Raw genomic sequence first — 27,163 nt, 5'->3', positions numbered from 1 at the left:
CCTTAAATATGAAACAAATTCAATTAAGAAATATAAAATAAATTCAATTAAGAAATATAAAATAAATTTTATCAATAAGTATAAAATAAATTCAATCAATAAATATTAAACAAATTCAATCAATAAATATAAAATAAATTAAATCCATAAATATAAAATAAATTCAATCAATAAATATAAAATTAATTTTATCAATAAATATAAAATTAATTTTATCAATAAATATAAAATAAAGTTTATCAATAAATATAAAATTAATTTTATCAATAAATATAAAATAAATTTTATCAATAAATATAAAATAAATTTTATCAATAAATATAAAATAAATTTTATCAATAAATATAAAATAAATTTTATCAATAAATATAAAATAAATTTTATCAAAAATATGAAATGAACTGAGGATAACGTGTATTCCATAAAAATTAAATTTATCTTGACAACTTTACTATACCATACATTAACGTATGAATAGAAAATATATCCTAATGATGATAATGGTTATGACAGAACAAATTATATTAAAAGTAATAAAGTTTTGAGAGCAATGCAGTATAAAAGTGGTAGTTAACGATATGGCAAGCTTTGAAGTTTTCCTCTAAAGTTAATTTGCTTGCTTGTTTTCGCGTATTAAGTCGGTTGAAATGGCTTGGAATTTTTTTAATTTTCGAAATTTAACTTTAGGAATTTGCATTTTGATTTATCCTAGTTATCTAGTGAGTGGTTACAGTTACCCGGGAACGGATTTTAGTGGCAGTAAAACGCTGGGAATTAGTGAGTATATAATTTTTTGCTAAAAATATTTCTTAACAATTACTTCTTTAGCATTTAAAAACATGATCGATAATTATACGTGGGATCGAAGCTTGAGTGACGAAATTTTATCGAACCAGTTATCACTTATGTTATATTCTGTTAACGGTAACAAAATTATTTATAGCCACGAAAACACCAAATACTCTTTGAGTCCAACCCCGCTTGATGTTTTTTGGAAACAAATTTTTTTTAGAACTTTCATATTCAACAAAACAATTCTAAGGATTTTACTCAAATTCGGTAACGAATTGTGGCTGTGCATAAAGAACTCTCTGAAAAAAATTATAAAATTTCAAAATAGCTTAAAGTGACATTATTGGCAGAAATTAAGTATTTTTATTCTGATTCCTTATGTTAAAATATGCCGCCTCGAATTTTTTCTGATTTTGTGAAGCTCTATTTATAGTATTAAACAATATTTGAAGTTTTGTATCCAAAACATGCATTTGAATTTTGATAAAGCGACCTACCGGCCAATCAGCGCCCGCGATTTATAAGAGGCAATCCCGAAATATTTTCTCAGTCGAGTCTCATTTGCGTCGTCTGCATTAGGTTCCGAAATATGTATTCTACTTTTTAGCACTGGAAAGAAAGACGCGGTTCGATCGTCTAACGATAAGCGGATTAGGAACTTTAGTAATTAGCAGGTTTATGCTTTTACGTTTCACTTAAACTCAAATTACTCTCGTAATCTTATTATATTAAAATGTGGCGGGTCGTATTTTGTTGTATATCATGAGTGTCTACTTATTAGCCTTTGGAATTGGAAGATCTGTGTTCTTAGATTATTGTTACTATTATTTTTTGTGATTTTCGAGATGGAAAAAATTAAAAACCCATCTTTTACACCTCAGCAGAGTCAAGCTGCAACACAGTTACTATCCTCCTAAAACTTTAGCAGACGACGGGCCCCACGGAGTCACTGGTAACGATTAAACGAACCCACTCTAAAAAAATACTTATTTCCCGCCCTTGGGAACTCAGCTTTTCCTGTTTGAAGCAGACAACATACCACTTAATATTTTCTAACCCTCACGGGATTGGCTGATTTGGCTCTATCCCTAAAGAGGTTTTTATTGGCCGGTAGGTAAGTGCGCTAAAATCGAGACCCATTGATAAGCCTAACAAATTTTAAAAAAATTAATTTTCATTGAAAAAATTTGAGAATTCATTTTGAATTGAAACGAACCAGGAAAAAATAAAACATGGCACTAAGATTTTCAGCTGAGAGTCTCCCTTTAAGGTCTTAAAATACAATCAACAGTCCCCTTTTAATTTCGTATTTCGATTACTTTTTACAAGGCATATAAAAACGTATAACCTATATATGTATATATAAGATGTCTTTGCAAAGTCCATCACAAATTAAGGGGCGTGTTCTTTGGGCGACTTCGAGTCGAACATTTTCTGACATTTTGGCGTCCAGGCCACCGTTTTCGAGTTACGTTTTGAGTGTTTGACGGATGACCCCTTAATATTGACATGAGAAACTGAAAGACAATGTTACTTTATTTAAGGGTCATCTGTAACTCGTAACACACTCTAATCCTATCTTGTAAACGGTGGCCCGGACGGTAAAATATCATGCAACACTTTTTACTCGAAAACGCCTAAAGAATATGGTTCTCTTAACTTCTGACACACCTTTCAGAAACACCTTGTATATTTAAAACTTTCGAATGTCCCTCTTATGCAATTTTAAACTTTTATTTTGTCCCAGGCGTATGCAAGGGAAAGGAAAAATATTGCCAGGAGTTAAAAAAGGATACCGACGACCAAGGATGGATACACAAGAGAGATAAGAAATTGTGGGGTTTTGAATGTTTTTCGGATTTAGTAAGATTCGAAAATTACAACATTTGTGGAGGTGTTTTAACTGGTAATTATGACCTTAATAGTTTAATTTAAATTTGATAGTTTCTAGACATTGCGGGTTCTTAATACAATTTCTGCAGTCGAAGGTTAAATTAAAAACCATTCTATGTCTAAATGTATAAACCAGGCTGTTATCCGCGACGTCACTCTCGTGTAATTAGTACTTAAAAAGTAATGTGATAAGAATTAAAGTTTATATTGTTATGGTATTTATAGCACTTAAGTAGCATGAATAGTACTATGCTAGTTCTAAATCTAGATGGGTGATTTTTAAAAACCAAAGAAGCCTTTATTCTTCACCTGTGTTTCAAACCACCACCATACTAAATTTCATTAAAATCGGTTCTGCGGCTTAGTCCTGAAAACATAACAGACAAACAGAGTTACTTTGACCTTTAAAATATGAGCGTGGATTTGAATATCTTAAGTGAACAAAGTTCTGTAAACAACGTTTTACCTTTACTTTTTAGGATTTATTTTGAAAAAGATAGACCGATACTCATCCACAATTCCACGGTGAGACGAAAGCTCCCATTGCTAAACTTACGCTATATCACCATGAGCAAATAATAATACTCCTAAAAAAATTCAAAATAGGCAAAAATCGCACAAACAGCGAGATTTAAAATCTTATTAAAATTCGGGCGAATGGCTTTCTATCCAATTCGAGAACACCGTTGAAACACGCGTTATCAAAATTTCAGGTCATTTGAATTTTAGAACAGATCGAGGATATTTCCAAAATAACCTTCCACTTTCCATAGAGCCTCGTGTTTATATTTCGCCTCCTTTGACTTTTCCCTCTTAAATCCAAATGTCGCATTTATACATTACAATCTAGTTATTTGAACTGGTTTCTCTAGCGTGATATTATTTATTTTACCTAACTCCAACTCAGAGCAAAAATGTAGGATATCTAAGGAGTTGGAGTTATCCCAGAGCCTTTGCAGTCCTCTACCCCCAAATCCATCATCACTCATCACTAGAGCACTTCCCTGATTAAGCCCACTATAGCATGAATGATCGCAACTTGGTTCAGGAATTAAGAAGAAATTGGCCTTGAATACGGTGAAGACTAGTTTTAGTGCCATAATTTGAGATTTTTAGAACAGTTTTTAGATTTAAATTTAGTTTAATTTCATGCATTTCATTAAAACCATTCCAATGAAATGGGAAACATCCTCACCAATTATAATTTCATCAGGCTCAATAGGTACTTGCACTGACGACTATGATAACCAGTGGAAAGCGTGCCACATGAAATGTAGAGCTCTACATCCTAAGCTTGCCGGAGATTGCACTAAAGGGCGTGAGAAAGGAAAAGAAAGATGCGTGTGTTTCCACGCCGATATTGAATTCTGCAGCCAAGTGAATGTTATCCATGGAGACGCATGTCGAAGAAAAGGCGGCTATTTTATTACACACCATCCTCGAGAGTTTCATGACTTGGGATGCAGAAATGACCTCGTAAGGTTTCCCGGCGATGTAGCCTGCGCGGCTGTAATGAATGGTATAATAATTTTCATATTTAAGTCCCTGTATCTCCGTTGCGGGTAAAATTAGAAGTCTGAAATTTCACTACCTAATGCCTTAGAAAAACTTTAAACTAAACTTCATATTACTGGGGGGGAGGGGGACAACTTTCCAGGCGATTAATCTGCATTTGTATCATTAGAACGCTATATAAGTTAAAAAATCTCCATTGCACAAGAGCCGCCGACGTCATCCAGTTTAAAACGTCCTTTTTTTCAAAAGTTTAGTTTCGAAAATTCATTAAGCACCACTTTTTAAACTGCTATGGAAAGTGTGTATTGCATGAAAAACAAATAGCCAAGTAAACAGATTCATGTTCATCTTAAAAAACGCTGTCGAAGTTACTGTATGTTAGGACCTTATCATTCTTAGGAAAATCAGTCGAATAAACGCTTTGGTCCCATTGAACCGAATTCCCATTCGACAGAAGGGGGGGTTTTTTTGGGGTCCCATTCGACCGAACGTAGCCAAAGGTGCGATTTTATTATAGTCCCATTGGACCGAAATTCTATTGAACTGGAAGAAGACATACTGTGTGGTTTTGCATTAAATATATTTTTAATTTCACAACTTATTATTGTTAAAATAAATGTGAGTTGAAAATGTATTACTGCACTTATTTTAACTACGTTTTAATTACGGCGAACCTCACCTCACCTACCCTAGCCTAACCTAACCTAACCTAACCTAACCTAACCTAACCCAACGTAACCTAACCTAACCCAACCCAACCTTGTTTGGAGGTAAAAAGATTATTTATATGAGTATTAAAAGCCCGCCTCTTACCACGAACAATTTATTAGCAATAATAGAAATATTTTGGAAAAGATGTCAGATAATTAATTGGAGAATATTTTGGAAAAGATGTCAGATAATTAATTGGAGAATATTTTGGAAAAGGTTGCAGCTAATTAATAGGAGAATATTTTGGAAAAGGTGGCAGCTAATTAATAGGAAAATCTTTTGGAAAAGGTGGCAGCTAATTAATAGGAGAATATTTTAGAAAAGGTGGTAGCTAATTAAAAGGAGAATATTTTGGAAAATGTGGCAGCTAATTAGTAGGAGAATGTTTTGGAAAAGGTTGCAGCTAATTAATAGGAGAATATTTTGGAAAAGGTGGTAGCTAATTAAAAGGAGCATATTTTGGAAAAGGTGGCAGCTAATTAATAGGAAAATCTTTTGGAAAAGGCGGGAGCTAATTAATAGGAGAAAATTTTTGGAAAAGGTGGTAGCTATTTAAAGGGAGAATATTTTGGAAAAGGTGGTAGCTAATTAAAAGGAGCATATTTTGGAAAAGGTGTCAACGAATTATTGGAAACAAACCAAACCTAACCTAACCAAACCTAACCTAACCTAACCTAACCTAACCTAACCTAAGCTAACCTAACCTAACCTAAGCTAACCTAAAATAACCTAACCTAACCTAACCTAACCTAACCTAAGCTAAGCTAACCTAACCTAACCTAACCTAAGCTAACCTAACCTAAGCTAACCTAACCTAACCTAACCTAACCCACCCGAAACCAAAATATTAAAATTTTAATTTAAAGACATTGATGGAACTACCATTAAGACTGTACTTCATTTTAAGCACAATTTGATTATTAATTCTATATATCTCTTGCCTTGAAAGGAATGAAAGTGAGCGTTTTAATTAGTATCTCGAAACATTTACTTTTAATATTATTAACATACCTTTCGGAGATTCGAACCAACAACCTATCGCTTCGCAGTCCAACATCGTATCCACTACACCACCGAATCGCTGCCGGCTACAGTGTTTCAAGTTATATTCATGTATTTTTTAGGGGCGTATTCGGACGATTGGGATTTCGGTCCATCGGGAATATAGCCATTGGGCTGGAAATCTAAAATCATTGCGGGATATTCGGTCGAATGGGATTTCGGTCCATTGGGAATTCGGTTGAAAGGAACGATACCGAATAAACTAAGCGTATTAGGATAGCGTCTTTAAAGCAAACCACACAATAACTGAGGACAAATATTTTGAATGTATGGTCACAATGAAAGAATCCAGATAATGTGACTTATTCATTTTCACATAAATGGATAAATATACATTAAGACTATCAGAGGTACTAACACATTTTTGTCTATTTTTAGAACCTATCGGCGTTGATTGTGTAAATCCGATGGTGGGCTATAAAGATTGCGATGAACAATGTAATGAAATTCATCCTTCTTTGATCGGAGATTGTAGTAGGGATTTAAGGCAGTGTGTTTGCATTAATGGTCCAAAAAGGGTCTAGGGCCACAACAGATGTTATTTTTGCATTTTTGGTTAGAATACAGATATATTATTGCACAGAAACCTTTTTTGTTTGTTTACATACGTTGTTGCGAATCTGAATTAAATGTTTTTCAAGAACTTGGTAATACGTAAATATCTACAATATACCAAAGACGGTTGTACTCTAGATTCCTAGTAGAAATGAAAGTTATTGCAATAAGGTTTCCACCAAGATTTGGAGGATAAGATACCTACGATAAAACTTATCTCGATATACGAATTATCTCGAAATTCGCTTTTATACAGTTAAAATAGGCTTTATCCCAGGAGTATGTAAAGACGGTACAACAATGGTGGAGTCAAACTAATGGGGCTTTGAACGATATTCAGATTTGGTAAAATCAAAATTTCTGTTTCGAAATGCATAAAAAATATTTTAACCCTCAATGTTGTTTTTAAGAAGTGACGTTCACAAGTTTCTCAGTGGTGACAGCAGAATACTAAATTTATTTCTTACAGATAGTTTAATCATAAACTATTAATAAAATTTGTCTTTGTAAACAAAGACAGGAAAAAGTAGAAGGTAAGTGTAGAAAATTGATTGCCTTCTTAACTGAAAGATACTCCGTTTTAAAGACTTGATTATAAAACATAATTTATTTCAAAAAAAAGTTCTAGTGTTTTTTCACCAAAATTTCATTTGCCGAAAATATTTTATTGTGAAATATGCATATTTTTAAAAACATTACGCGTAACGACTAGAGTTGATAGAGTATGCATTTTATATTATATTAAAAAAATTTAGTTCGATATATGAATTTGGCTCTATAATTGTTGATAAAATCGTTGGTAAGATGAAAACTTATGAAAAATTGTTCGTTAATTTTAACGTGTTCGAAGTTTCAAAAATTGACATGTTGTATAGCTCTCTGAAGAGCACGAGCAAGCTACAGATCTTTAAGACTCTTATATCTTCATCAAAGTCAAACGGTTTATATCATTTTTCACTTTGCAATATTTTACATTTTCAAGTAATAAAGTTTAAATTCATCAAGCTCAATTTTTCAGATATCCATGTATTTGAGCTAACTAATAACAAATGTTAGTCGAAATTAAACACTAGTATCAAGAGAAAAAAGGAGAGAGTATAATATTTCGCCCTCCACTTGCTGTGCATCGTTTAAGTAGATAGATTGCTACTGCTCTAGTGTCGTGAGACCACCTCACAGCTTTTAGATAGAGAAAATAGATCCCGCAAAATCGAGTTTAAATCGAGCTACAATTATCACCATTCGCAAGTTCTGTACATGAGCGTGTCGGTATTCTATGCAACTGAAGGTTTGGGACTACTTTCCTTAAGCTTGTCTTCGAAAAGGCGACTTTTCTTTTCGTAAAAGCTCATTGTGCAAGAAAGTTTTAAAACCTTCAGCCCTTAATAGCAAGGCAGAAGAATTTTCAAGGGCATTAATTACAATTGTAAATATAACCTTCCCTTTTAGTTCAATAGTTAAATAGTTGTCAAAATATTCTCTTTAAAAATAATCTCTGGATTTCTGATGATGAAATAAGAACTTCTGTAAAGTTATTTAAAAGTTTTCTTTCAAATGAAGATTAAGCACTATGCCAATAGTTTCTTGCAGAGTTGTAGGGCAATCACAACCATAGACGCAAAATAACTTATGAAGAGTAGAAAAAATGTGGTTTCTAAATCAATGAACCCGATGTAGTTAACTTCCGTAGCCGAGTCAATGTCCTTCATTTCTTCCATAGCCACTGGAAACATTAATTTTTCCTCCCACTTCTGCAGACAGCCACTTTCAGATAATGCTATAATGCTGTCATGGGAAACATTACTTATATTAATCACAAATATACAATTTTATGTTGTCTGGTATGCCAAAATTAATACAAAGGAAGGCACAAAGGAAAACCTTTAGTAACATCATCACTATGACTAACGTTAACACTTCAAGTTTCCCTTATTTGCCACTGAATCCCAGCGAATTCATACTTACACCCAGTTAAACGATCCTTGACAAGTGAAATTCTTTCGAAACCCAATGGCGGTATTTAAACTCATGAGGGGCTCACTCACTGCCCGTATCTTTGACGATGGATACCCCAATTTTAAAAGTTCAAGCTCCGTTCGTATTCGAGATTGTGGGGTAGTAATACGTCTAGCGTAGATATCAGCGTTATTCGATGGTCTTTGTGGTCTAATCTCAGTCACTCGACGAAAAAGATCTCCGTACGGTGTGGGAGGCTGCGTGATTTCAAATCAAGGCATATTGAAGTATTATTTATCATCAGTAACATGATGATGGCACCCACCATTTTCGCGATATATTCTAATACAGAGGAATGTTCCGGAATGAAAAGTTTCATATTTCCCAATCTAAGAACTGATGCTAAATCATCCAGTGTATTTATGTCATTTTTCGTTGGAACGCTAGTAGAGGCTTGAAGCTCATTTCCATAGAAAATGTTGGTGATTGTGCAAGTCATCAGCCATGCGATTATCACTAAAGAAGCTGGTTGCTGAACATTATTCAGATTAACACCTGCAATCATACAAATGAACAGCCTTATGAAGAGACGAGGTAGACTTTCACAAAAGCAAACAACTGGTTCTCTAGAGTCGGAGTTCAACATGGTATCGGGGGATTAACATGAAATTAACATTTTTAAAACACAAGTCAAGTAAAATAATTTTCTAATTCAATAAAATACCTTGTTTCGCAGCAATGGCAAAGACGATCATGAAACTGCGCAGTTTAAACGCTGACTTATAACGACTGGTAAAGCATATGCATAGTAGAATGAAAACCATAATTGTACAAGTCACTTCTAATAGCCAAACCTAAAACATCAAAAAAAGTGGTTTAGGTAGTTATGAAGTCAAATTATACTTATTACTTACATTGACTTTAAGTGGACTCGGGAATAAGATTTCTGATCTAGTCCCGTTTTCAACACCCACGAAAAAGCTTAACGTGTCGTGAATATAAGGGACACTGAAATCAATAACAGTTCTTCTTCCCTCAGTAACGGAAAGTCCAGAAATTCCAAAATCGGCTTTCTATGAGAGATATATTTGTTATACAGGATTTGTTTTAATAAATGTTTATACAGTTACTTACTTCCGAAGACAGACGTCCAACAACTCCAGTCCAAGATTTATTTGGTAACATTTTCCCATACTGACCAGACTCAGTCTCGTGAATATCGTACCTTTGAAAATACTCATATCATACCTAAAATCTGACGTCTAATAATTGACACAAATATCATACGTAAAGTTAATTGTTCTAGCGAAACTGTTTAAAAGATTTGATTCCATTCCATTCAGAATTGGGTCACCGTTAGGTAATCGCTTAGCAACTTGAAGGTAAAGTGTCTAATGTTAAGTAAAATTCCGTTACGTAAGTACTCGTCGATTTGAAGGTATTTTGATAAAAATTAAATCTTTACCTGCATAAAAGTTAGTTTGAGTCTTACGGCTGAACAAATTAATAAAAACTGTCATTGTACACAAAGACCGGAAAGTGTAAAAGATAAGGCTACAATATTAACTGCCTGAAGTAACAGATATTCAAATTTTCACTTTTGAAGACATGATTATAAAACATCAATTATTTTAAAAAAATCTTATCTTACTTTTTTTCACTGAAATTACTTCGGTAAAGTATTTCAACAATTAGAAACATGCGCGTCATTTAAAAAATACTACGGGCTTACATATTATATTTTATCAAAAATTTACAATTAGGTAGTGAATTCAGCCAGATAAAGAGAATAAAATGGACAGAAAATCGTTGAGAGCTGATAAAATATAAACCGTATGAAACTTAGCAAAACGTATTCTTCAATTGTAAAGCTTTCGAAGTATTAAATATTAAAGTGCTGTATAGCTCTCAAAGATCACATTCAATCTACAGATCTTTTCGACACAAATAACTAAATCACAATGAAAAGGCCAATGTTATTTTCCGCTTCTCAATATATCCAATTTTATAATATGAAAATTTAAACTCTTCAAGAGAAATCTTTTCAGATATCCAAGCATTTGAAACTCCTAGAATCAAATCTTAGTCGGAAGTAAAAAGCTAGTATCCCTTAAACCCTTCTAGGTGACATTTTTTCATGAATTACTATTGAGAACAAAATACTTGGGTAAATATTGCTGAAAAATATTTTGGGAAAATGAAATTTTGGTGAAAAAAGTAAGATAAGAATTTTCTAAAATAATTGATGTTTTATAATCATGTCTTCAAAAGTGAAAATTTGAATATCTGTTACTTCAGGCAGTTAATATTGTAGCCTTATCTTTTACACTTTCCGGTCTTTGTGTACAATGACAGTTTTTATTAATATCTGTCACTTCAGTCTTCATATTAATTAAAATTGTTTAGAAAATATAGGAGAGAAAAAGTCTTAGGACGTTGCGCGTCCATTGGTAATCTAGCTTAATTACCAGCCGTCGGCAATCCGGCTTAATTACCAGTCGTCGGTATTCCTTCTTATTTACCAGTCGTCGGTATTCCTTCTTATTTACCAGTCGTCGGTAATCCGGCTTAATTACCAGTCGTGGTATTCCTTCTTAATTACCAGCCGTCGGTGATCCGGCTTAACTAGCAGCCGTTGGTATTCCTTCTTAATTACCAGCCGTCGGTAATCCGGCTTAATTTTCAGTCGTCGATAATCTAGCTTAATTACCAGCCGTCGGTAATCCGGCTTAATTACCAGTCGTGGTATTCCTTCTTAATTACCAGCCGCCGGTAATCCGGCTTAATTACCAGCCGTCCATAATCTAGCTTAATTACCAGCCGTCGGTAATCCGGCTTAATTACCAGTCGTGGTATTCCTTCTTAATTACCAGCCGCCGGTAATCCGGCTTAATTACCAGCCGCCGGTAATCCGGCTTAATTACCAGCCGTCGGTATTCCTTCTTAATTACCAGCCGTCGGTAATCCGGCTTAATTATCAGCCGTCGATAATCTAGCTTAATTACCAGTCGCCGGTAATCTAGCTTAATTACGAGTCGCCGGTAATCTAGCTTAATTACCAGTCGCCGGTAATCTAGCTTAATTACCAGTCGCCGGTAATCTAGCTTAATTACCAGTCGTCGGTAATCTAGCTTAATTACCAGTCGTCGGTAATCTAGCTTAATTACCAGTCGTCGGTAATCTAGCTTAATTACCAGTCGCCGGTAATCTAGCTTAATTACCAGTCGTCGGTAATCTAGCTTAATTACCAGTCGTCGGTAATCTAGCTTAATTACCAGTCGTCGGTAATCTAGCTTAATTAACAGTCGCCGGTAATCTAGCTTAATTACCAGTCGCCGGTAATCTAGCTTAATTACCAGTCGCCGGTAATCTAGCTTAATTACCAGTCGCCGGTAATCTAGCTTAATTACCAGTCTCCGGTAATCTAGCTTAATTACCAGTCGTCGGTAATCTAGCTTAATTACCAGTCGCCGGTAATCTAGCTTAATTACCAGTCGCCGGTAATCTAGCTTAATTACCAGTCGCCGGTAATCTAGCTTAATTACCAGTCGTCGGTAATCTAGCTTAATTACCAGTCGCCGGTAATCTAGCTTAATTACCTGTCGTCGGTAATCTAGCTTAATTACCAGTCGTCGGCAATCTAGCTTAATTACCAGTCGTCGGTAATCTAGCTTAATTACCAGTCGTCGGTAATCTAGCTTAATTACCATTCGTCGATAATCTAGCTTAAAGGGTATGGGAATTTACAATTTCATATCATATTTTAGCACGAAAGTGGTATTATATTACACTTTCAAGTCTCTACTTTCAAAATATAAAGTTTTTAATATAATTGAACCAAAGTTTCTATTTTTAAAATCCATTGGAAAATCACGAAAACTCAGCTTCGATATATAAATTATTTTGTCTTCTCAGCTTGTTCGGTTGGTTTATGACATCACACGGGCAAACCTATACAAGCGAGCGCGAGCGCGAGCTATACCCGTCTCGTGCTCTGTCTATGCTTTGATAGCGGAGAGAGTGGCACCATCTCGCGTGCGTGGCGTCAAAAACAAGAAAACGTTGTAGCCTTTCTTAAAAACTTTTAAAAAGTGGATTTTAAATAATTTCATATGAAGCATTTTCAAATGCATATTGCCAAATAACTAGAAATCGGAGAATTAAAAGCTTGATATTTCTGAATTCACAGTAATTAATTCTATCTTTTGCTATATAAATCAGAGGTTTTTCAAACGAAGCTTCTCATACCCTTTAATTACCAGTCGTCGATAATCTAGCTTAATTACCAGTCGCCGGTAATCTAGCTTAATTACCAGTCGCCGGTAATCTAGCTTAATTACCAGTCGCCGGTAATCTAGCTTAATTACCAGTCGCCGGTAATCTAGCTTAATTAACAGTCGCCGGTAATCTAGCTTAATTACCAGTCGCCGGTAATCTAGCTTAATTACCAGTCGCCGGTAATCTAGCTTAATTACCAGTCGCCGGTAATCTAGCTTAATTACCAGTCGTCGGTAATCTAGCTTAATTACCAGTCGTCGGTAATCTAGCTTAATTACCAGTCGTCGGTAATCTAGCTTAATTACCAGTCGTCGGTAATCTAGCTTATTACCAGTCGTCGGTAATCTAGCTTAATTACCAGTCGTCGGTAATCTAGCTTAATTACCAGTCGTCGGTAATCTAGCTTAATTACCAGTCGTCGGTAATCTAGTTTAATTGCCAGTCGTCGGTAATGTAGCTTAATTACCAGTCGTCGGTAATCTAGTTTAATTACCCTTAATTGGTAATCTAGTGTAATTATCTCTAATTGGTTAAATAGTTTAATAACCTCTAATTGCTAGTCTAGTTTAATTACCTCTAATTGGTAATTTGTTTTAAATACGTTTAATTGGTAAACTACTTTAATTACTTAAATTCGTAATCTAGTTTATTGATCTTTAATTGGGAGTCTAGTTTAATTACCTTTAAGTGATAATCTAGTTTAATCATCTTTTATTGGTAATCCAGATTAATTAGCAGAGAAAAGTTAAAATGTCCATTAAGCTAGCTATTTGTTCTGTACTGGACTATATCCGCGATTATTTCGACCCGGGTGTTTTGACGGCGTCGCCGCAGTGGCCTCGTTAACGTCACGGCAATATTAAAGCCGTCTTATCTCACCATCGATAGGCCATTCCAACCAACAGGCATTAAGAAGAAACAATCGGATTATTATTAGGCAACTATACGTTAAAAAAGGCCAATATTGGTCGCGCTGATATTTCCTAATAAAACAGTGTATCCATCTAAATATCGCAGATTGGGGTAGTTTTTAAAATTTAAAATTAAACATACGTAAAATTAATTTTTCTCAAAAACCTTAAAAATGGTCCTAGAAAAAGGTTTAAATTTTGATATAAAACCGTTCCCAAACGTAACAAACGAATATTTCATTTCAAAAGGGTGGCCACAAAATGGCTAAATTTGAAAAAAATTTCATGTTATTTCTATGGGAAAATTTAACTTTTTCACCAAAAACACTGACAAATTTATGCAAATGAAAACCACCCTTAGCAACTTTATTCTTTATAAAATAAACTAATGAGTGGATCTTTTTGAAATTTTAACCACATATTGCGGGCCCGAATTGTAGTTCTGTGGAATTTTTTCAAAGCAGTTAATACGATACAAAAAAAGTTATAACCAATCAAAAAACCATCCTTATACATTAAAGTCGGTATGAAGTCTTATCTAAGAGAGCTATCGCTCTCCTAGAATACAGTCCTTCATTTTCGCCTCTATATAGATGAATTAAAATCGCTTTAGGTGGCAAAAATAGTCATATTCGCTGGAGCTGGAGTTAGAGCAATGTGACCGAACCATGACGAAACAACGGCAGTATAACTAAAACACTCGGGCAGAAATTTCCGAAAATAACATTTAATTTACAGCATCAGTTATTTCATGGAAAATAGAAAACCTACGATATAGTGGCTCCACCTGTAAAAGACGCGAAACTATTTGCTTCTACGCGAATGTTTGTTCCTATTTTTAACCTTATATTGCGTAATTAAAGTTGTTAACATTTTAAAATGGATTCTGAAATCTGAGCCAATTAAATGCTGGCACATGAAACGAAAACCAAATACTCATTGCCCAAAAGAAAGAAAGCCACAATTATCCGAGCTAGTTCTACTACTACAAAAATTCATTCGGGTAGTCGCGTACTAAATTTTTACTTACATTCCCACTCGGTGGGCTAACTCTGACAAGTCAACGAGTAGCCCCTCGAAGCAGTAAAGTGCTAGAATTATAAGCTGTAACTCTTAAGAGTGAGTAGCCCCGCGATACGACTGAAATCAGTTTTCATTTCTTCGGTTAACCCTTACCACATTCCCATGCACCTAAGCATTTCTTCAATCTCTCTTTAAAATGAGGAGCTTATGATCATGTATTCAGTGTAAAATTGGTATATATTCATGAACCGGAATGAAATTCTTAAAATGCAAATAAAAACAAAATCACGAGTCTGGTTCAAACATATAGCCAGTGCTATCGCTAAGTCCAGTCTTGAGGTAATACCATCTGGTCCACCCTCCGGCTCAGGTTTTAGACGCTTCAACGCAAGTTCCACGGCACGAGCATCCAAAGTAGGGAGAGATAAATTATAATCTGGGATACTGAAACGTTTTTAAAACAAATCCCCATACAAACGCTCCTCTATGGAATAACTAGAGACCTCCTCAAAATCTCGTTTGACCGAGAACGGTGGTGGAAGTTAATTTTTCAATCAGGTAAAACTCCTCATGAAACAAGAGGTTCCAAGGGAAACCCTTACAATTTTGTCGCGCTTTCTAATGTATTTTAGCAATGTATAATGAACTCCATATTGATATAATAGCAAAGGATAATTATTACAAAAACTATATTTAGGCACTGTATAATTAATGCCTTACTTATATACAGTAACATTGCTAATTAATATTGAAATCGTATAAAGAATATCTCCTCAACAAAAGCCGAGATACAACAAACCCCAAAAAATCCTTATAGACCATTCCATTATTGACATGGCTGAAGAGAACTTAACAGGGGCTAGAGGTGTTTTGAGAAGCACCGCTAGAGGCAGAGCGACTTGCCTAGCCTCCCGCGTTTAGTGAACTGTGGCTCCATCTGGCGTTGCCTCTTAGCGAGTCGGAAGACACCTCTCCGCCCCTGCACGTTTGTTTCTCTACAAGTACTTGCAGGAATGGTCTATTTCTCAGCCTGTTCTCATGCGGCTCTGTCGACACAGGCCAGATGTCCAGTTTAAAAAAAATCCTTATTTCTCAGCCTGTTACAGCTACAATGACAGGGAGCCGAACATAAAGAGGTCACACAAAAGACACGTGTCCTTGGAATGACCCATATTAGTTTAAAAGACGTTTCCGTACAATTTAAATGAGATCATAGTGTTTAGCAGACGGCATAATGAATTTTAAACTTATTAGGACGGTCTGAGACAAGGACTAGGCAATATCCCCGTCGGCGTTACAGCGTCACTTTCGGCGAAAATGAGCCAAATAACGATGAAACCGAATTAAAAATAACGATGAAACCGAATTAAAAAATTAAACACCGTTAGCGGAATGCAGTGAGCAACAAAAAATGTCGAGTTCGCACGTTTAATTACCGAAATTCAAAAAATAACAGCGAAAACATGAGAGTGGAGGTATTTTTAGTAAGGTCTCAAACACAGTTATAGAAAAAGCCCCGTCATGAGTCCCGAGGAACAAACAATACGAGCTTTTCCAAGACCTATGGCAAAACGCTGCCAGTAGGTAAAACCAAAAGAAGGCGATAACACGAAAAATAGTTTAAATCACTGAAAATTAAGTTTGATTACCGTTATCGGAAGGCTTTAGAAGTCGTTATGTGGAAAAATCCGTAAACAGGGGTTCGATTCTAAAACTGTCCTTATGAGTCGTAAGGATAATTTTTCATCCTTAGCGCTGAAAATTCTCTTTAGAAACCGATGTTGCTATTCTAGACTTATCTTTACCAAAAATTATCCTTACAAAGGAGCCAAAAACTCCTTAAATATAAGGTGAGGGTTTTAGCTGACCTTATAGGCATTAGGATTTCCTTTTGGCCTTACTTGTAGAAACATGGCCGCGATAATAGAGCTAGAAATTTTGCGTTTGGCCGCCCAATATGATGAAGAAGAAAGAAATCAAATAATAAGACGGGATTTAAGACAGCAAAGAGTTATAAGAGACCGATCAGCAGCTTTTGAGTTGAATGACTACAAATTCAAACGCTTATTTCGGGTTAGTAAAGACATCGTGTATTTAATATGGGATAGGTTAGCCGATCGCTTGTCTGGAAATCACGCACTAGCCATTCCGGTAGATTATAAAGTATGTATTCCGTAAATCAAGGTATTAAAATATTATTGAACTATCTTGTTTACTAATGTAGATTTTGATTGCCTTGAGATTTTATGCCGTTGGTTGCTATCAACGTGCTGTAGGTCAAGATGTTTTTATCACAGTTAGCCAACCTACTGTGAGTCGCTGCGTTGCTAGAGTTAGTAGGTGCATAGTAGATATCTTCTTGAACGAAGTTATCAAGTTTCCCGTGACAGAAGAAGAACAAATGAAAAATAAAATTGGGTTATAAAAATGCATATCTTAATAATTCTATTCATTTACAAAGAAGTTTCCCCCTTCACTATTGCTTTAATATTTTAGGTTCTCAGCAATTGCTGGGTTTCCCGGTGTTATCGGGGCAGTAGATGGCACCCACATTGCTATAGTTGCTCCCTCGGCACAAGATCAACAATATAGGGAATACACATATGTAAACAGAAAAGGCTTTCACTCGCTTAATGTTCAACTGGTGAGAATAGGCACATTCATATAGTATTAAATTAAATTAATACGTGCTATATCTATATGAAGATTTGTGATCATAAACTTCGAATAATAAATGCAAATGCCAAATTTCCGGGCTCCTCGCATGATGGACATATATTTCGAATGTCTGCCGTTTCAACCTACCTAGAAAATAGTTACATTAATGGACGTCGAAATGCTTGGTTAATCGGTAAAGCGTGTTTGGAATCTTAAATTTTCAAAGTAGTTACCGAAGTATACATATGTTTAGGGGACAGTGGCTATCCCTTAAGACCATGGCTAATGGTGCCAATACTTCACCCAGCAGACGGATCCCCAGAAGAAAGGTTTTCAAATGCGTTATGTGAAACAAGATGCATAATTGAACGGTGCAACGGTGTATTAAAGCAAGTATTCCGCTGTCTGCTGCAGCACCGTACTTTGCATTACCACCCAACTGCCGCGGCTCGTATAGTTTATGCGTGCTGTATTCTACATAATATGCGAATAGAGGAAGGGCTCGATATTGAAGATGATGAGTTCGTCGAAACGGATAGTGACACTGAAGATGAGGAATTGAACCCCAGGCAATTGCGCGAGAGAAGAATTAGACGGCTGCGGAGAAATCAAGTAGTAGACGTTCCAAACTACCTACCTCAACCAAATGAAAACTTTTTAGCACCGGGACAGTTAACTAGGCAAAGCATAGTAAGAAGGTTTGTGTAATTGACAAAAACAACAGATTAAAATGAATTGCTTTTGATTATGGCATCAAATTGTTTAATGAACTTACATACAACATTTTTGCAATAAAAGAAATATAATACTTAAGGTATTTTAACAACAGTAGTCAATAAACAAATTATCACTTTTTAGGATTGACTAGTCATGAAGTATTTTAACAATAGCTCTTCAAAAAACCAACTTAAATTTTGACAGTTTTTTATGACTGACTAGTCAAATAGGAATAAAAATAAATCATGGTGGTTGTGAATTGAGAAGTTAAATGCAATGAGTAGCTGCTAGTCTAGCATAAAAACTTATGAATTGCTCATAAAGTTTTATCGCTCACAATACTGCTCACATATGTTGATATATTGGTTAATGCCGAGGCAACGTCCTTCCACGCTTGAGCTTTAGACTGTTCTACACGTAGCTTTTCTTGTTCCAAACGGCATTTTTCCTCTTCAACTTCAACTCTTTTAAGAAGTGCTTTTTCTATGCTTTTTAAAGCTTCAACTTTGCTTTGTTTCATTTTTTGAAGAGCATCAACCTTGCTTTCTTTTATTTCTCTTAGAGCTTCCGTTGCTTTTTCCAAATGAGATTTCTCCTCAGCATATTTCCTTTCTATAAAATTACACTTTGTACTAAATAATATTTAAAATATTTTAATGCTAACTACTTACTCTTCTTATCTGTTAACGAAGCTTTTTTGGTATAGCTTTCTTTTCTATTCATTTCACTTGGAATATTGGGTGTTTTTTCCCCAGACTTTGGTATAGTTGTATCTAAAAAAATGATTTGAAATACACATACATAAATTCAAGTCTAGAGACTTACCATCGACTTCTTCAATTATTGGCTCAACAAATGAAAAGTCCCCAATATTCTCATAACCCGGCAAAACATATTCTACATTGGGCTGAATTGCCGACGTACTCGCAGTTGCTGAGCAAGAACTAGTTGCCATATTCTTGTGACTAGCAATTTGAGTAGATTTACTAGCCATTGAGTGGATGCAACTTGACATTTTTGGAAGAGGCGATTCAAAAGCTTTAGTAGAGATAGTCTCGGTAGCTTGATTGTCAATAACAGTGCTATTGCCTGTTGACGTGGAGCTCTCCACAATAATATTAGCCCTTGGGGTCGGCGAAGCTTCCTATTAAAATAAATATACCATAAACTAGGCTTACCAAAAGTCTTTTTCAACCAATTGACAAGTATTACATACCGAATGATGAGCATGTTCTTGTGGTACCCCGGCTTCGTTAATTGCTGGATCACCTTCTATAACTACATTACCAATTATAGTAGCTAATCTAATTTCCAGCGGGGTCAAATCTACATCTTCTCTTTCTCCTCCTCCGGTTTTCTTCTTTTTTCCACTTGCTACTTTACTTTTTGTATCACTTTTCCAGCTAGTCCAACACTATAGAATATCTCAATATTAATTACGCAAACACCTTCATAAAGTTTAAGTATTAAAAACTAAAATATATTACCTTTTTCCATTTAAGCACATCTTTTACAGCCCCGATTCCTTCACTGTTTAATTGTTGGTTTAATTCATCCCATAGTCTATCGTGTACTTGCTTGGTAAAAGTGGCGGTAAATCGTCCACTTACCAATTCCGGATGCATTTCCATGAAATCTACCATTATTTCTCTTTGCCTATTTGTGACTTTCATTGCTCTTTTGTTTTTCGCCATAATTAAACCTAAATTGAGCTTCTTTCGTAATCACCAACGCAAAGCGACGCAAACCCGTACTAAGCCTTGGTAAAAACAAGTTTGTTTACGTTTCACGGCCAGCTGATCGCTACTCCCGTTATTTCATTGGCTAAGAAGACCGGAACTACGTCATTTTCTTTATAAGGATAATATTCTGTCTTGTCCGTAAGAGCACGGAGTGCCACGGATTATTTTTTAAGGAGAGGTCGAGTAGAATACGAATATTTGCTAAAAATCGAATTTGTCCATACGCGATCCTTAAGAGGGAAATAAGGACTTATCCTTATTGTCAAAATCCATATTGTTAAGGACAGTTTTAGAATCGAACCCCAGAACGAACAAGGAACCGAAATTTGAATGAAATAACCGGAGCGCGAGTGATAAGGGAGTAGTTTAAAGAGACGACGACGAAGGCGGAGCTAATCTTCCGTTTTATGTCTCCGTAATATTTTGACTCCATCATAGATGGCGACAAAATAAAAAGAGTCTCAATTTCTGTAAACTGCGAACGTGTTCCGAAAATTGGCCACATGTCTAATCAGCGCCACTAGCGGATGGTCTGAAAACTACTCCCATAGAGTCTAGGTATATTTAAGCAGGTTTGTAGAATTTCCGCCAGGTGGCTCGAACGCCGCGCCATCTGACGGAAATTCTGCAAACCCGCTTAAATATACCTAGACTCTATGGGAGTAGTTTTCAGACCATCCGCTAGTGGCGCTGATTAGACATATGGCCAAATTTGTCTCCGATTTTCCAACTGCGAACGAGGTCACAGACAGAAAAGTTCGGTGTTGCCCCTCTCGCTGACATCACAAATGAATGGACTTGGTTTAACTGTATCCTTACTTTGCTACCAATAATTATTTTAATGATTTGATTATTAAGCGTTTCAAACCACGAAGCTGAAACCTGAAAATCAAATTATTTAACTTACGACAAGAGTTTAATTATAAACTTTCAAATGGTACATTTAAAAGAACGTTAATCCGAAAACAAAACTTGAAACAAACTCAGTGACCTACAAAAAGCAAAAGAGCATGTATTCGCGAATTTCCGCTTTTTCCCGACTACACAAATTCGAAATCAGAGAATTTATTTATTGGCGTTCAGATATTCATGCTAATTTCGGACCGATAATACCGACACGCATTTGTTATGATTCTCCCCAAGTGATGGTTAAATTTCTACTTTCCTCAAGTTTATGTCTTCCAACGTTAGTAAATACATATTTTCTTTCCGTCAAAGCTTTTTGTGCAGAAAGACGGAAAAGGCTTCAACCGTAAGGATAACCTTTCCTTAAGTTAACTTGTTAAATAGTTTTCAAAACATTCTCTTTCAAAAAGAATCTCTGGACTTCTAATGAAAGAAGAACTTAAGTAAAGTTAGACAAAAGTTTTCTTCTGACGTTTCTGTTTTTTTTTTCAGTTTCAAGTGAAGTTTAAATCACTATTTCAATAGCATCTTGCAGAGTTGTAGGGCAATCACAACCATAGACGCAAAATAACTTATGAAGAGTAGAAAAAATGTGGTTTCTAAATCAATGAATCCGATGTAGTTAACTTCCGTGGCCGAGTCAATGTCCTTCATCTCTTCCATAGTCACTGGAAACATTAATTTTTCTTCCCACTTCTGCAGACAGCCACTTTCAGATAATGCTATAATGCTGTCATGGGAAACATTACTTATATTAATCACAAATATACAATTTTATGTTGCCTGGTATGCCAAAATTAATACAAAGGAAGGCACAAAGGAAAACCTTTAGTAACATCATCACTATGACTAACGTTTACACTTCAAGTTTTCCTTATTTGCCACTGAATCCCAGCGATTTCATACTTACACCCAGTTAAACGATCCTTGACAAGTGAAATTCTTTCGAAACCCAATGGCGGTGTTTAAATTCATAAGAGGCTCACTCACTGCCCGTATCTTTGACGGTGGATACCCCAATTTTAGCAGTCCAAGCTCCGTTCGTATTCGAGATTGTGGGGTGGTAATGCGTCTAGCGTAGATATCAGCGTTATTCGATGGTCTTCGTGGTCTAATCTCAGTCACTCGACGAAAAAGATCTCCGTAAGGTGTGGGAGGCTGTGTGATTTCAAATCAAGGCATATAGAACTATTATGTATCACCAGTAACATTAATTATCAGTGCACCCACCATTTTCGCGATATATTCTAATACAGAGGAATGTTCCGGAATGAAAAGTTTCATGGTTCCCAATCTAAGAACTGATGCTAAATCATCCAGTGTATTTACATCATTTTTCGTTGGAACGCTAGTAGAGGCTTGAAGCTCATTTCCATAGAAAATGTTGGTGATTGTGCAAGTCATCAGCCATGCGATTATCACTAAAGAAGCTGGTTGCTGAACATTATTCAGATTAACACCTGCAATCATACAAATGAACAGCCTTATGAAGAGACGAGATAGACTTTCACTATAGCAAACAACTGGTTCTCTAGAGTCGGAGTTTAACATGGTATCGGGGGATTAACATGATATTTAATATTTTTGAACTCAATTCAAAATCAATAAAATACCTTGTTTAGCAGCAATGGCAAAGACGATCATAAAACTGCGCAGTTTAAACGCTGACTTCTGACGAAAGGTAAAGCAAATGCACAGTAGAATAAAAACCATAATTGTACAAGTAACTTCTAGTAGCCAAACCTTAGAAATTAAAAAAAAAGTTGGGACGTTATTCTTGAATAATTAAAAACATTTAATTGAAAATAATTATTTTTATCGTCAGTAATTTACCTTAATACTAGTTAATTCGTTTTAAGAACGTTATTGCTAAAATAATTTTGAACATAGCTATTGTTGACGTTTGAATTCTAGCGTATGCCTCTTTAATTTTTTTTTTTGGAAATTTAGGGTATATAAGGCGATTGAATCACAGTAAATTATAAGAAAACCCGCATTTGCGTGATTTTTTGATAGAAGCGCTGCCATTGAAAGGCTAGACGTTGTTCGTAACCCTAGCCGATTGCCGCGAACAGTTTAACCCTTACGACGACAATAGAACTGCGAACGGGTTCCGGATATAGTATAGACGTTTGCACCGATTTGCCAGCTGCGAACGCGGTGACAGACAGACAGACACACACACAGAGACACGTCCATTGTAATACCTTTCCGTGACGTCATCGTCACACGGAGAGGTAAAAATGGTTTATACTTATTATTAACTATACTTATTACTTACATTGACTTCAAATGGACTCAAGAATAAGACATCTGATCTAGTTCCGTTTTCAACACCCACGAAAAAGCTTAAAGTGTCGTGAATATAAGGGACACTGAAATCAATAACAGTCCTTCTTCCCTGAGTAACGGAAAGTCCAGAAATTCCAAAATCGGCTTTCTATGAGAGATATATATGTTATACAGGATTTGTTTTAATAAATTTTTATACAATTATTTACTTCAGATGACAGACGTCCAACAATTCCAGTCCAAGATTTATTTGGTAACATTTTCCCATACTGACCAGACTCAGTCTCGTGAAGATCGTACCTTTGAAAATATTCATTTCATACCTAAAACATCTGACATATAATAATTTACAGAAATATCTTACGTAAAGTTGATTGTGCTGGCGAGACTGTTTAAAAGATTGGATTCAATTCCATTTAGAATTGGGTCACCCTTAGGTAATCGGTTAACAACTTGAAGGTAAAGAGTCTAATATAAAATAAAACTTCGTTACGTAAGGACTCTTCAAACTGAACGCATTTTGGTTACTATACCTGCATAAAAGTTAGTTTGAGTCTTAACCCTGAACAAGTGCAATCCTTCATTGCTGCTCTGTTTATAAATGAGTTAAACTTGGTTAAGTTCGGGAAAAATAGTCGTATTGGTTGGAATTTGAGTTAGAGCAATATGTGAGTTAAACTTGGTTAAGTTCGGGAAAAATAGTCGTATTGGTTGGAATTTGAGTTAGAGCAATATGTGACCCAACCATGATGAAACAAAGGCCATATAATTAAAACTTTCGGGCAGCAATTCGCAAAATTTAGGTTTAATTTATCGCGTCAGTTATTTAAATGTAAATGGAAAATCTACAATATAGTGGCTTGATCTGTAAAACGCGAAACTAGATGTTAATATTTAAGAAAAAATTCTTAAATCTGGGCAATTTAAACGCTGGCTCATTAAGAAACGAAAAGAAAATGCCCATTCCCCGAATGCAAGAAGATCACAATTATAAAAGTCACTTCTTCTACCCAAACCTCAAACTTTAAAAAAATCTTTCAGGTAGCCATGAAGTAAATTTATACTTACATTCCCACACGATGAGTGAACTCTGGCAAGTCTGCGAGTAGCCCTTCGTTACGATGAACAAGTATGTTCCTTCATTTCTGCCCTTATATGTAGATTAATAGAACTGTTTCGCATACTGTATGACAGTAGTTAGGCCTTATATCTATGTTCACAAGAATGGCGAAAACTAGTCATATTGATTGGTGTTCCTTCGGTGTTTCCGAACGCTTGTGAAACTGATATTAAGCAATGTCCGAGAACCGCAATATATTTATAACTTTCGAATTGTAACTCGGAAAATATGGTCTAATTTACTAATCAATTATGTCGTGACACATGGACAAGATACGCTATATTCAATGAACATTCTGAGTGTTGTTTACTGCAGAAAATAATTATTTCACAGTCAGGGGAAAGGTAATTTTCCCATTTTCTCTAGTTTAAGTAGCGTAAAAACAATAAGTAGGTAATTTACTATTGCAGTGATGCTAAGTTTCTTAGGAAGGATTTGTACAAATATTATAAATCATCTTTACCTGAAAATTTACCAGGAGTCATGTCTATGAAGGTTTTGACAAAGATATGTTGGGGCAGAAATCATGTTTCACTCATTTAGTGCCATACTTGTGAAAACGGGTTGTGTGGTATCCAATATTTTCTAAAAACGCATTTTTTGTTGGCGTTTATGCGTATTGGCTGTGCCTTACCAGGAGTCATGTCTATGAAGGTTTTGACAAAGATATGTTGCGGCAGAAATCGTGTTTCACTCATTTAGTGCCATACCTAGGAGGATATAGGGGTGAAGGAGTCTTCGACTGCCCGTTTTCCCATTGAAACGCGCTTACAGATTATCGTCCGTTCTGGGAGATTCTTAGCCGCGCACCTTGTTCCGCGCTCATCGTCATCGGGCGTCGTTTGTTTTAATTTTTGTTAAAGGCGCTGCATTTTTTAGTGCTTTAACGGAAAATTTATCATTATTTTATTTTTTATTAATAGTAAATTATGGTTCTTAGATAAAACTGAAGTAAAGGTAACGGTTTTTTACTCTTTTCCAACACCAAAAACTCTACTAGATAAGTGTTTAAGGTGGATTAAAGCCTGTGGGAGGGTCGAATTAACGCCCGATAAAATTTAAAAATATCTCTACATGTGCAGTGAACACGTAATATAGGCGGCGTTGCTTCAAAGGCCTAAGCTAGCATGAAAAACCCGCTATTTTTTTAATTGGATTTGCGTGGTCATGTGATGCGCGTAACCAATGTAACTAGGTGCGCCTGCACGAATCTCCCATCGGAGAGGCCGAAACCTGAGCTCTAAGAACGGGCAGTCGAAGACTCCTTCACCCCTATATCCTCCTAGGCCATACTTATTGTTGTTGTCTTGCTTAGATTAACGTTAACGGAATGTACGAGGTTTTTGACGAGGAACGAAAACACACTTTATATTCTAATATAACTTGTTACACAGCAACATTAGCCTGAAAATATCACAAAAACATGTACAAAAACATTACAGTAACGAGTTGGGAAACCAAAATAAACCTCTCCGAGTAGAGACCCAATAAGAGGTTTTTCTTAAATAATTAAATAAATATAATTGATATTTATTATTTTAATCGTCATTAACTTTCCTTAATTCTAGTTAAGTTTTTTAAGAAACGTTACTCCTAAAGTCAACTTGAACATAGCTATTGTTGACGTTTGAATTCTAGTGTAAGTCTCTATAACAATTTTTGTAAATTTAGGGTATATAAGGCGATTGATTCACAATAAGTGATAAGAAAACCAGCAATTGAGTGAACCTTTGGTGGAAGCCCTGTCATTGGGAAGTTAGACTTTTCTCGTAACCTTAGCCGATCGCCGCTTACATCTTAACCCTAACTATGATAATGGAGTAGAAGCCAATATTGCTTTCTGTGAACTGCGAATGCGGTCCGGATATTGCTTATACGTTTGCCCCGAATTGGCAACTGCGAACACGGTGACAGGCAAAAACACACACAGCCCGAAACGTCCAGTGTAATACCTCCCCGTGAGGTCATTGTCACTCGTAGAGGTAAAAATAAAAATATTAGTGAAGCAATCGTACTTCTACTGTAAACAGGTTTAGCATAAATTCGTCTTTATCAAAAAGAATAAAGCCAGGTGGTTAAAACTAGTTTAAACCAATGCTTAAAGGCCGCAGTAAAAAAGTATTTCTGTAGTACTTATAGTACATTTTCGTTTCATAATATCAGTTTTTCTTTGACTGTCGTTCTATTTGTTATGTTTTGCTTTGTTAGTCTGTGTTTAAAGAATATAGGCTTCATCAATTAAGGAATTTCCACAGAAAACCTTAGGATTAGGTAAACTATTAATTTATATTTCTCTCCATTTACTCTGTTCATCTCCGTGTGATAATATCAACACTTCTTTAATTAACGGTTTCTTTGAATAAGACATAACCTTAGTACACCAGTACTAAATTTTATCTTAGGGCGGCAATCTTTAGCCATCATAAAATTTACATCACTATGAAAATAGACGTTTCGTGAGTTTCTTACAAAGTAGGGTAATAACGACTAAAGATAAGGAGTTTTTAGCAATACTTTATACCAGAAGTTCATAAGCCCCCTTGAAGTTAACATTAAATGCCTCCCCAATGGCGATGAATTTTTCTATCGCCATGCGGAATTTTGAGTGTTGTCCACCGAAATAAAAATAAATTAAAAAACCATAAATAATATAAATCAGGAAGTCATACCCCTTCTTGGAAGGTATAATTGGGCCTGTTTCTCAAGTGATGTGTGAGGTAAAAATGGGATGGGCCAAAAAACTTATACGGACTTGGCAGTACTACGTCATGCAACGTCGGGCTACCTTCCACTAGTGCTAAAAAACATACCAGGAGGAGGGGCTTGTGTGGCTTTCATTCTGTTTAAAAAACATACCATAATGGCGCTGGGGGCGGAGTTAAGCCCGAATTGCCAAGTCCCTATTTAAACCGTCAGTTTTTGCGTCACGAAAAGCGAATCACGAGGCCAAAACCTGAGCTCTAAGTACGGGCAGTCGAAGTCTCCCTGACACCTCTATCCACCTAGAACGGATAAATACATAGGTGTAGCGA

The 27,163-nt window shown here is 35.6% G+C and overlaps 4 protein-coding genes and 1 long non-coding RNA gene across 6 annotated transcripts; 1 reads left to right on the top strand and 4 right to left on the bottom strand.

The window, feature by feature from the left end:
• Positions 1–1,133: 1,133 nt before the first annotated feature.
• LOC149690072 (uncharacterized) lies at positions 1,134–6,504 on the top strand. 2 transcript variants are annotated; one of them, XM_089869616.1, is made up of 4 exons: positions 1,134–1,902; positions 2,540–2,698; positions 3,899–4,204; positions 6,352–6,504. In XM_089869616.1, exons 3-4 carry the CDS (start codon positions 3,952–3,954, stop codon positions 6,495–6,497), a joined length of 399 nt encoding a protein of 132 aa, XP_089725742.1. In that variant the 5' UTR covers positions 1,134–1,902; positions 2,540–2,698; positions 3,899–3,951; the 3' UTR covers positions 6,498–6,504. The 2 variants fall into 2 exon arrangements, with proteins under 2 accessions (XP_089725742.1, XP_089725741.1); XM_089869615.1 differs by lacking the exons at positions 1,134–1,902; positions 2,540–2,698 and having other exon boundaries at positions 3,473–4,204.
• A 1,574-nt stretch (positions 6,505–8,078) lies between these two features.
• On the bottom strand, positions 8,079–9,033 carry LOC149690071 (uncharacterized). The gene is made up of 3 exons (XM_089869610.1): positions 8,810–9,033; positions 8,494–8,741; positions 8,079–8,313 (listed from the first exon to the last, which is right to left on the bottom strand). Exons 1-3 carry the CDS (start codon positions 8,981–8,983, stop codon positions 8,097–8,099), a joined length of 639 nt encoding a protein of 212 aa, XP_089725736.1. The 5' UTR covers positions 8,984–9,033; the 3' UTR covers positions 8,079–8,096.
• Positions 9,034–18,304: 9,271 nt separating this feature from the next.
• On the bottom strand, positions 18,305–19,714 carry LOC149690070 (uncharacterized). Its single transcript, XM_089870465.1, has 5 exons — positions 19,559–19,714; positions 19,288–19,485; positions 18,897–19,215; positions 18,743–18,844; positions 18,305–18,683 (listed from the first exon to the last, which is right to left on the bottom strand). Exons 1-5 carry the CDS (start codon positions 19,712–19,714, stop codon positions 18,388–18,390), a joined length of 1,071 nt encoding a protein of 356 aa, XP_089726591.1. The 3' UTR covers positions 18,305–18,387.
• A 1,015-nt stretch (positions 19,715–20,729) lies between these two features.
• Positions 20,730–23,271, bottom strand: LOC149690069 (glutamate receptor ionotropic, delta-1-like). Its single transcript, XM_089870464.1, has 6 exons — positions 23,221–23,271; positions 23,001–23,159; positions 22,333–22,462; positions 21,950–22,179; positions 21,630–21,877; positions 20,730–21,449 (listed from the first exon to the last, which is right to left on the bottom strand). Exons 1-6 carry the CDS (start codon positions 23,269–23,271, stop codon positions 21,233–21,235), a joined length of 1,035 nt encoding a protein of 344 aa, XP_089726590.1. The 3' UTR covers positions 20,730–21,232.
• Positions 23,272–23,372: 101 nt separating this feature from the next.
• Positions 23,373–24,374, bottom strand: LOC149690068 (uncharacterized). Its single transcript, XR_016383619.1, has 3 exons — positions 24,090–24,374; positions 23,545–23,602; positions 23,373–23,479 (listed from the first exon to the last, which is right to left on the bottom strand). It is a non-coding gene; the product is annotated as an uncharacterized LOC149690068 (long non-coding RNA).
• Between the last annotated feature and the right edge of the window lie 2,789 nt (positions 24,375–27,163).

The sequence above is a fragment of the Phalangium opilio genome, unplaced genomic scaffold, assembly GCF_054372755.1.
Source record: "Phalangium opilio isolate 3A_F unplaced genomic scaffold, DU_Popi_V2 ptg000031l_1, whole genome shotgun sequence".
Lineage (NCBI taxonomy): Eukaryota > Metazoa > Arthropoda > Arachnida > Opiliones > Phalangiidae > Phalangium > Phalangium opilio.
Note: the sequence above shows the minus strand (reverse complement) of the source record. Positions and strands in the feature narration are given on the sequence as shown.

Coding starts and splice junctions, on each gene's coding strand:
- LOC149690070 (XM_089870465.1), bottom strand. CDS start 19,714: ATGGTAGATTTCATGGAAATGCATCCGGAATTGGTAAGTGGACGATTT. Junction 19,486..19,558: donor ATGTGCTTAAATGGAAAAAG/GTAATATATTTT, acceptor GATATTCTATAG/TGTTGGACTAGCTGGAAAAG. Junction 19,216..19,287: donor AAGAACATGCTCATCATTCG/GTATGTAATACT, acceptor TTATTTTAATAG/GAAGCTTCGCCGACCCCAAG.
- LOC149690071 (XM_089869610.1), bottom strand. CDS start 8,983: ATGACTTGCACAATCACCAACATTTTCTATGGAAATGAGCTTCAAGCC. Junction 8,742..8,809: donor TAGAATATATCGCGAAAATG/GTGGGTGCCATC, acceptor GAAATCACGCAG/CCTCCCACACCGTACGGAGA. Junction 8,314..8,493: donor CAAGGATCGTTTAACTGGGT/GTAAGTATGAAT, acceptor TTCCCATGACAG/CATTATAGCATTATCTGAAA.
- LOC149690072 (XM_089869615.1), top strand. CDS start 3,835: ATGCATTTCATTAAAACCATTCCAATGAAATGGGAAACATCCTCACCA. Junction 4,205..6,351: donor CTGCGCGGCTGTAATGAATG/GTATAATAATTT, acceptor GTCTATTTTTAG/AACCTATCGGCGTTGATTGT.
- LOC149690069 (XM_089870464.1), bottom strand. CDS start 23,271: ATGTTACCAAATAAATCTTGGACTGGAATTGTTGGACGTCTGTCATCT. Junction 23,160..23,220: donor TTGGACGTCTGTCATCTGAA/GTAAATAATTGT, acceptor TATCTCTCATAG/AAAGCCGATTTTGGAATTTC. Junction 22,180..22,332: donor TGCCATTGCTGCTAAACAAG/GTATTTTATTGA, acceptor GTATGATTGCAG/GTGTTAATCTGAATAATGTT.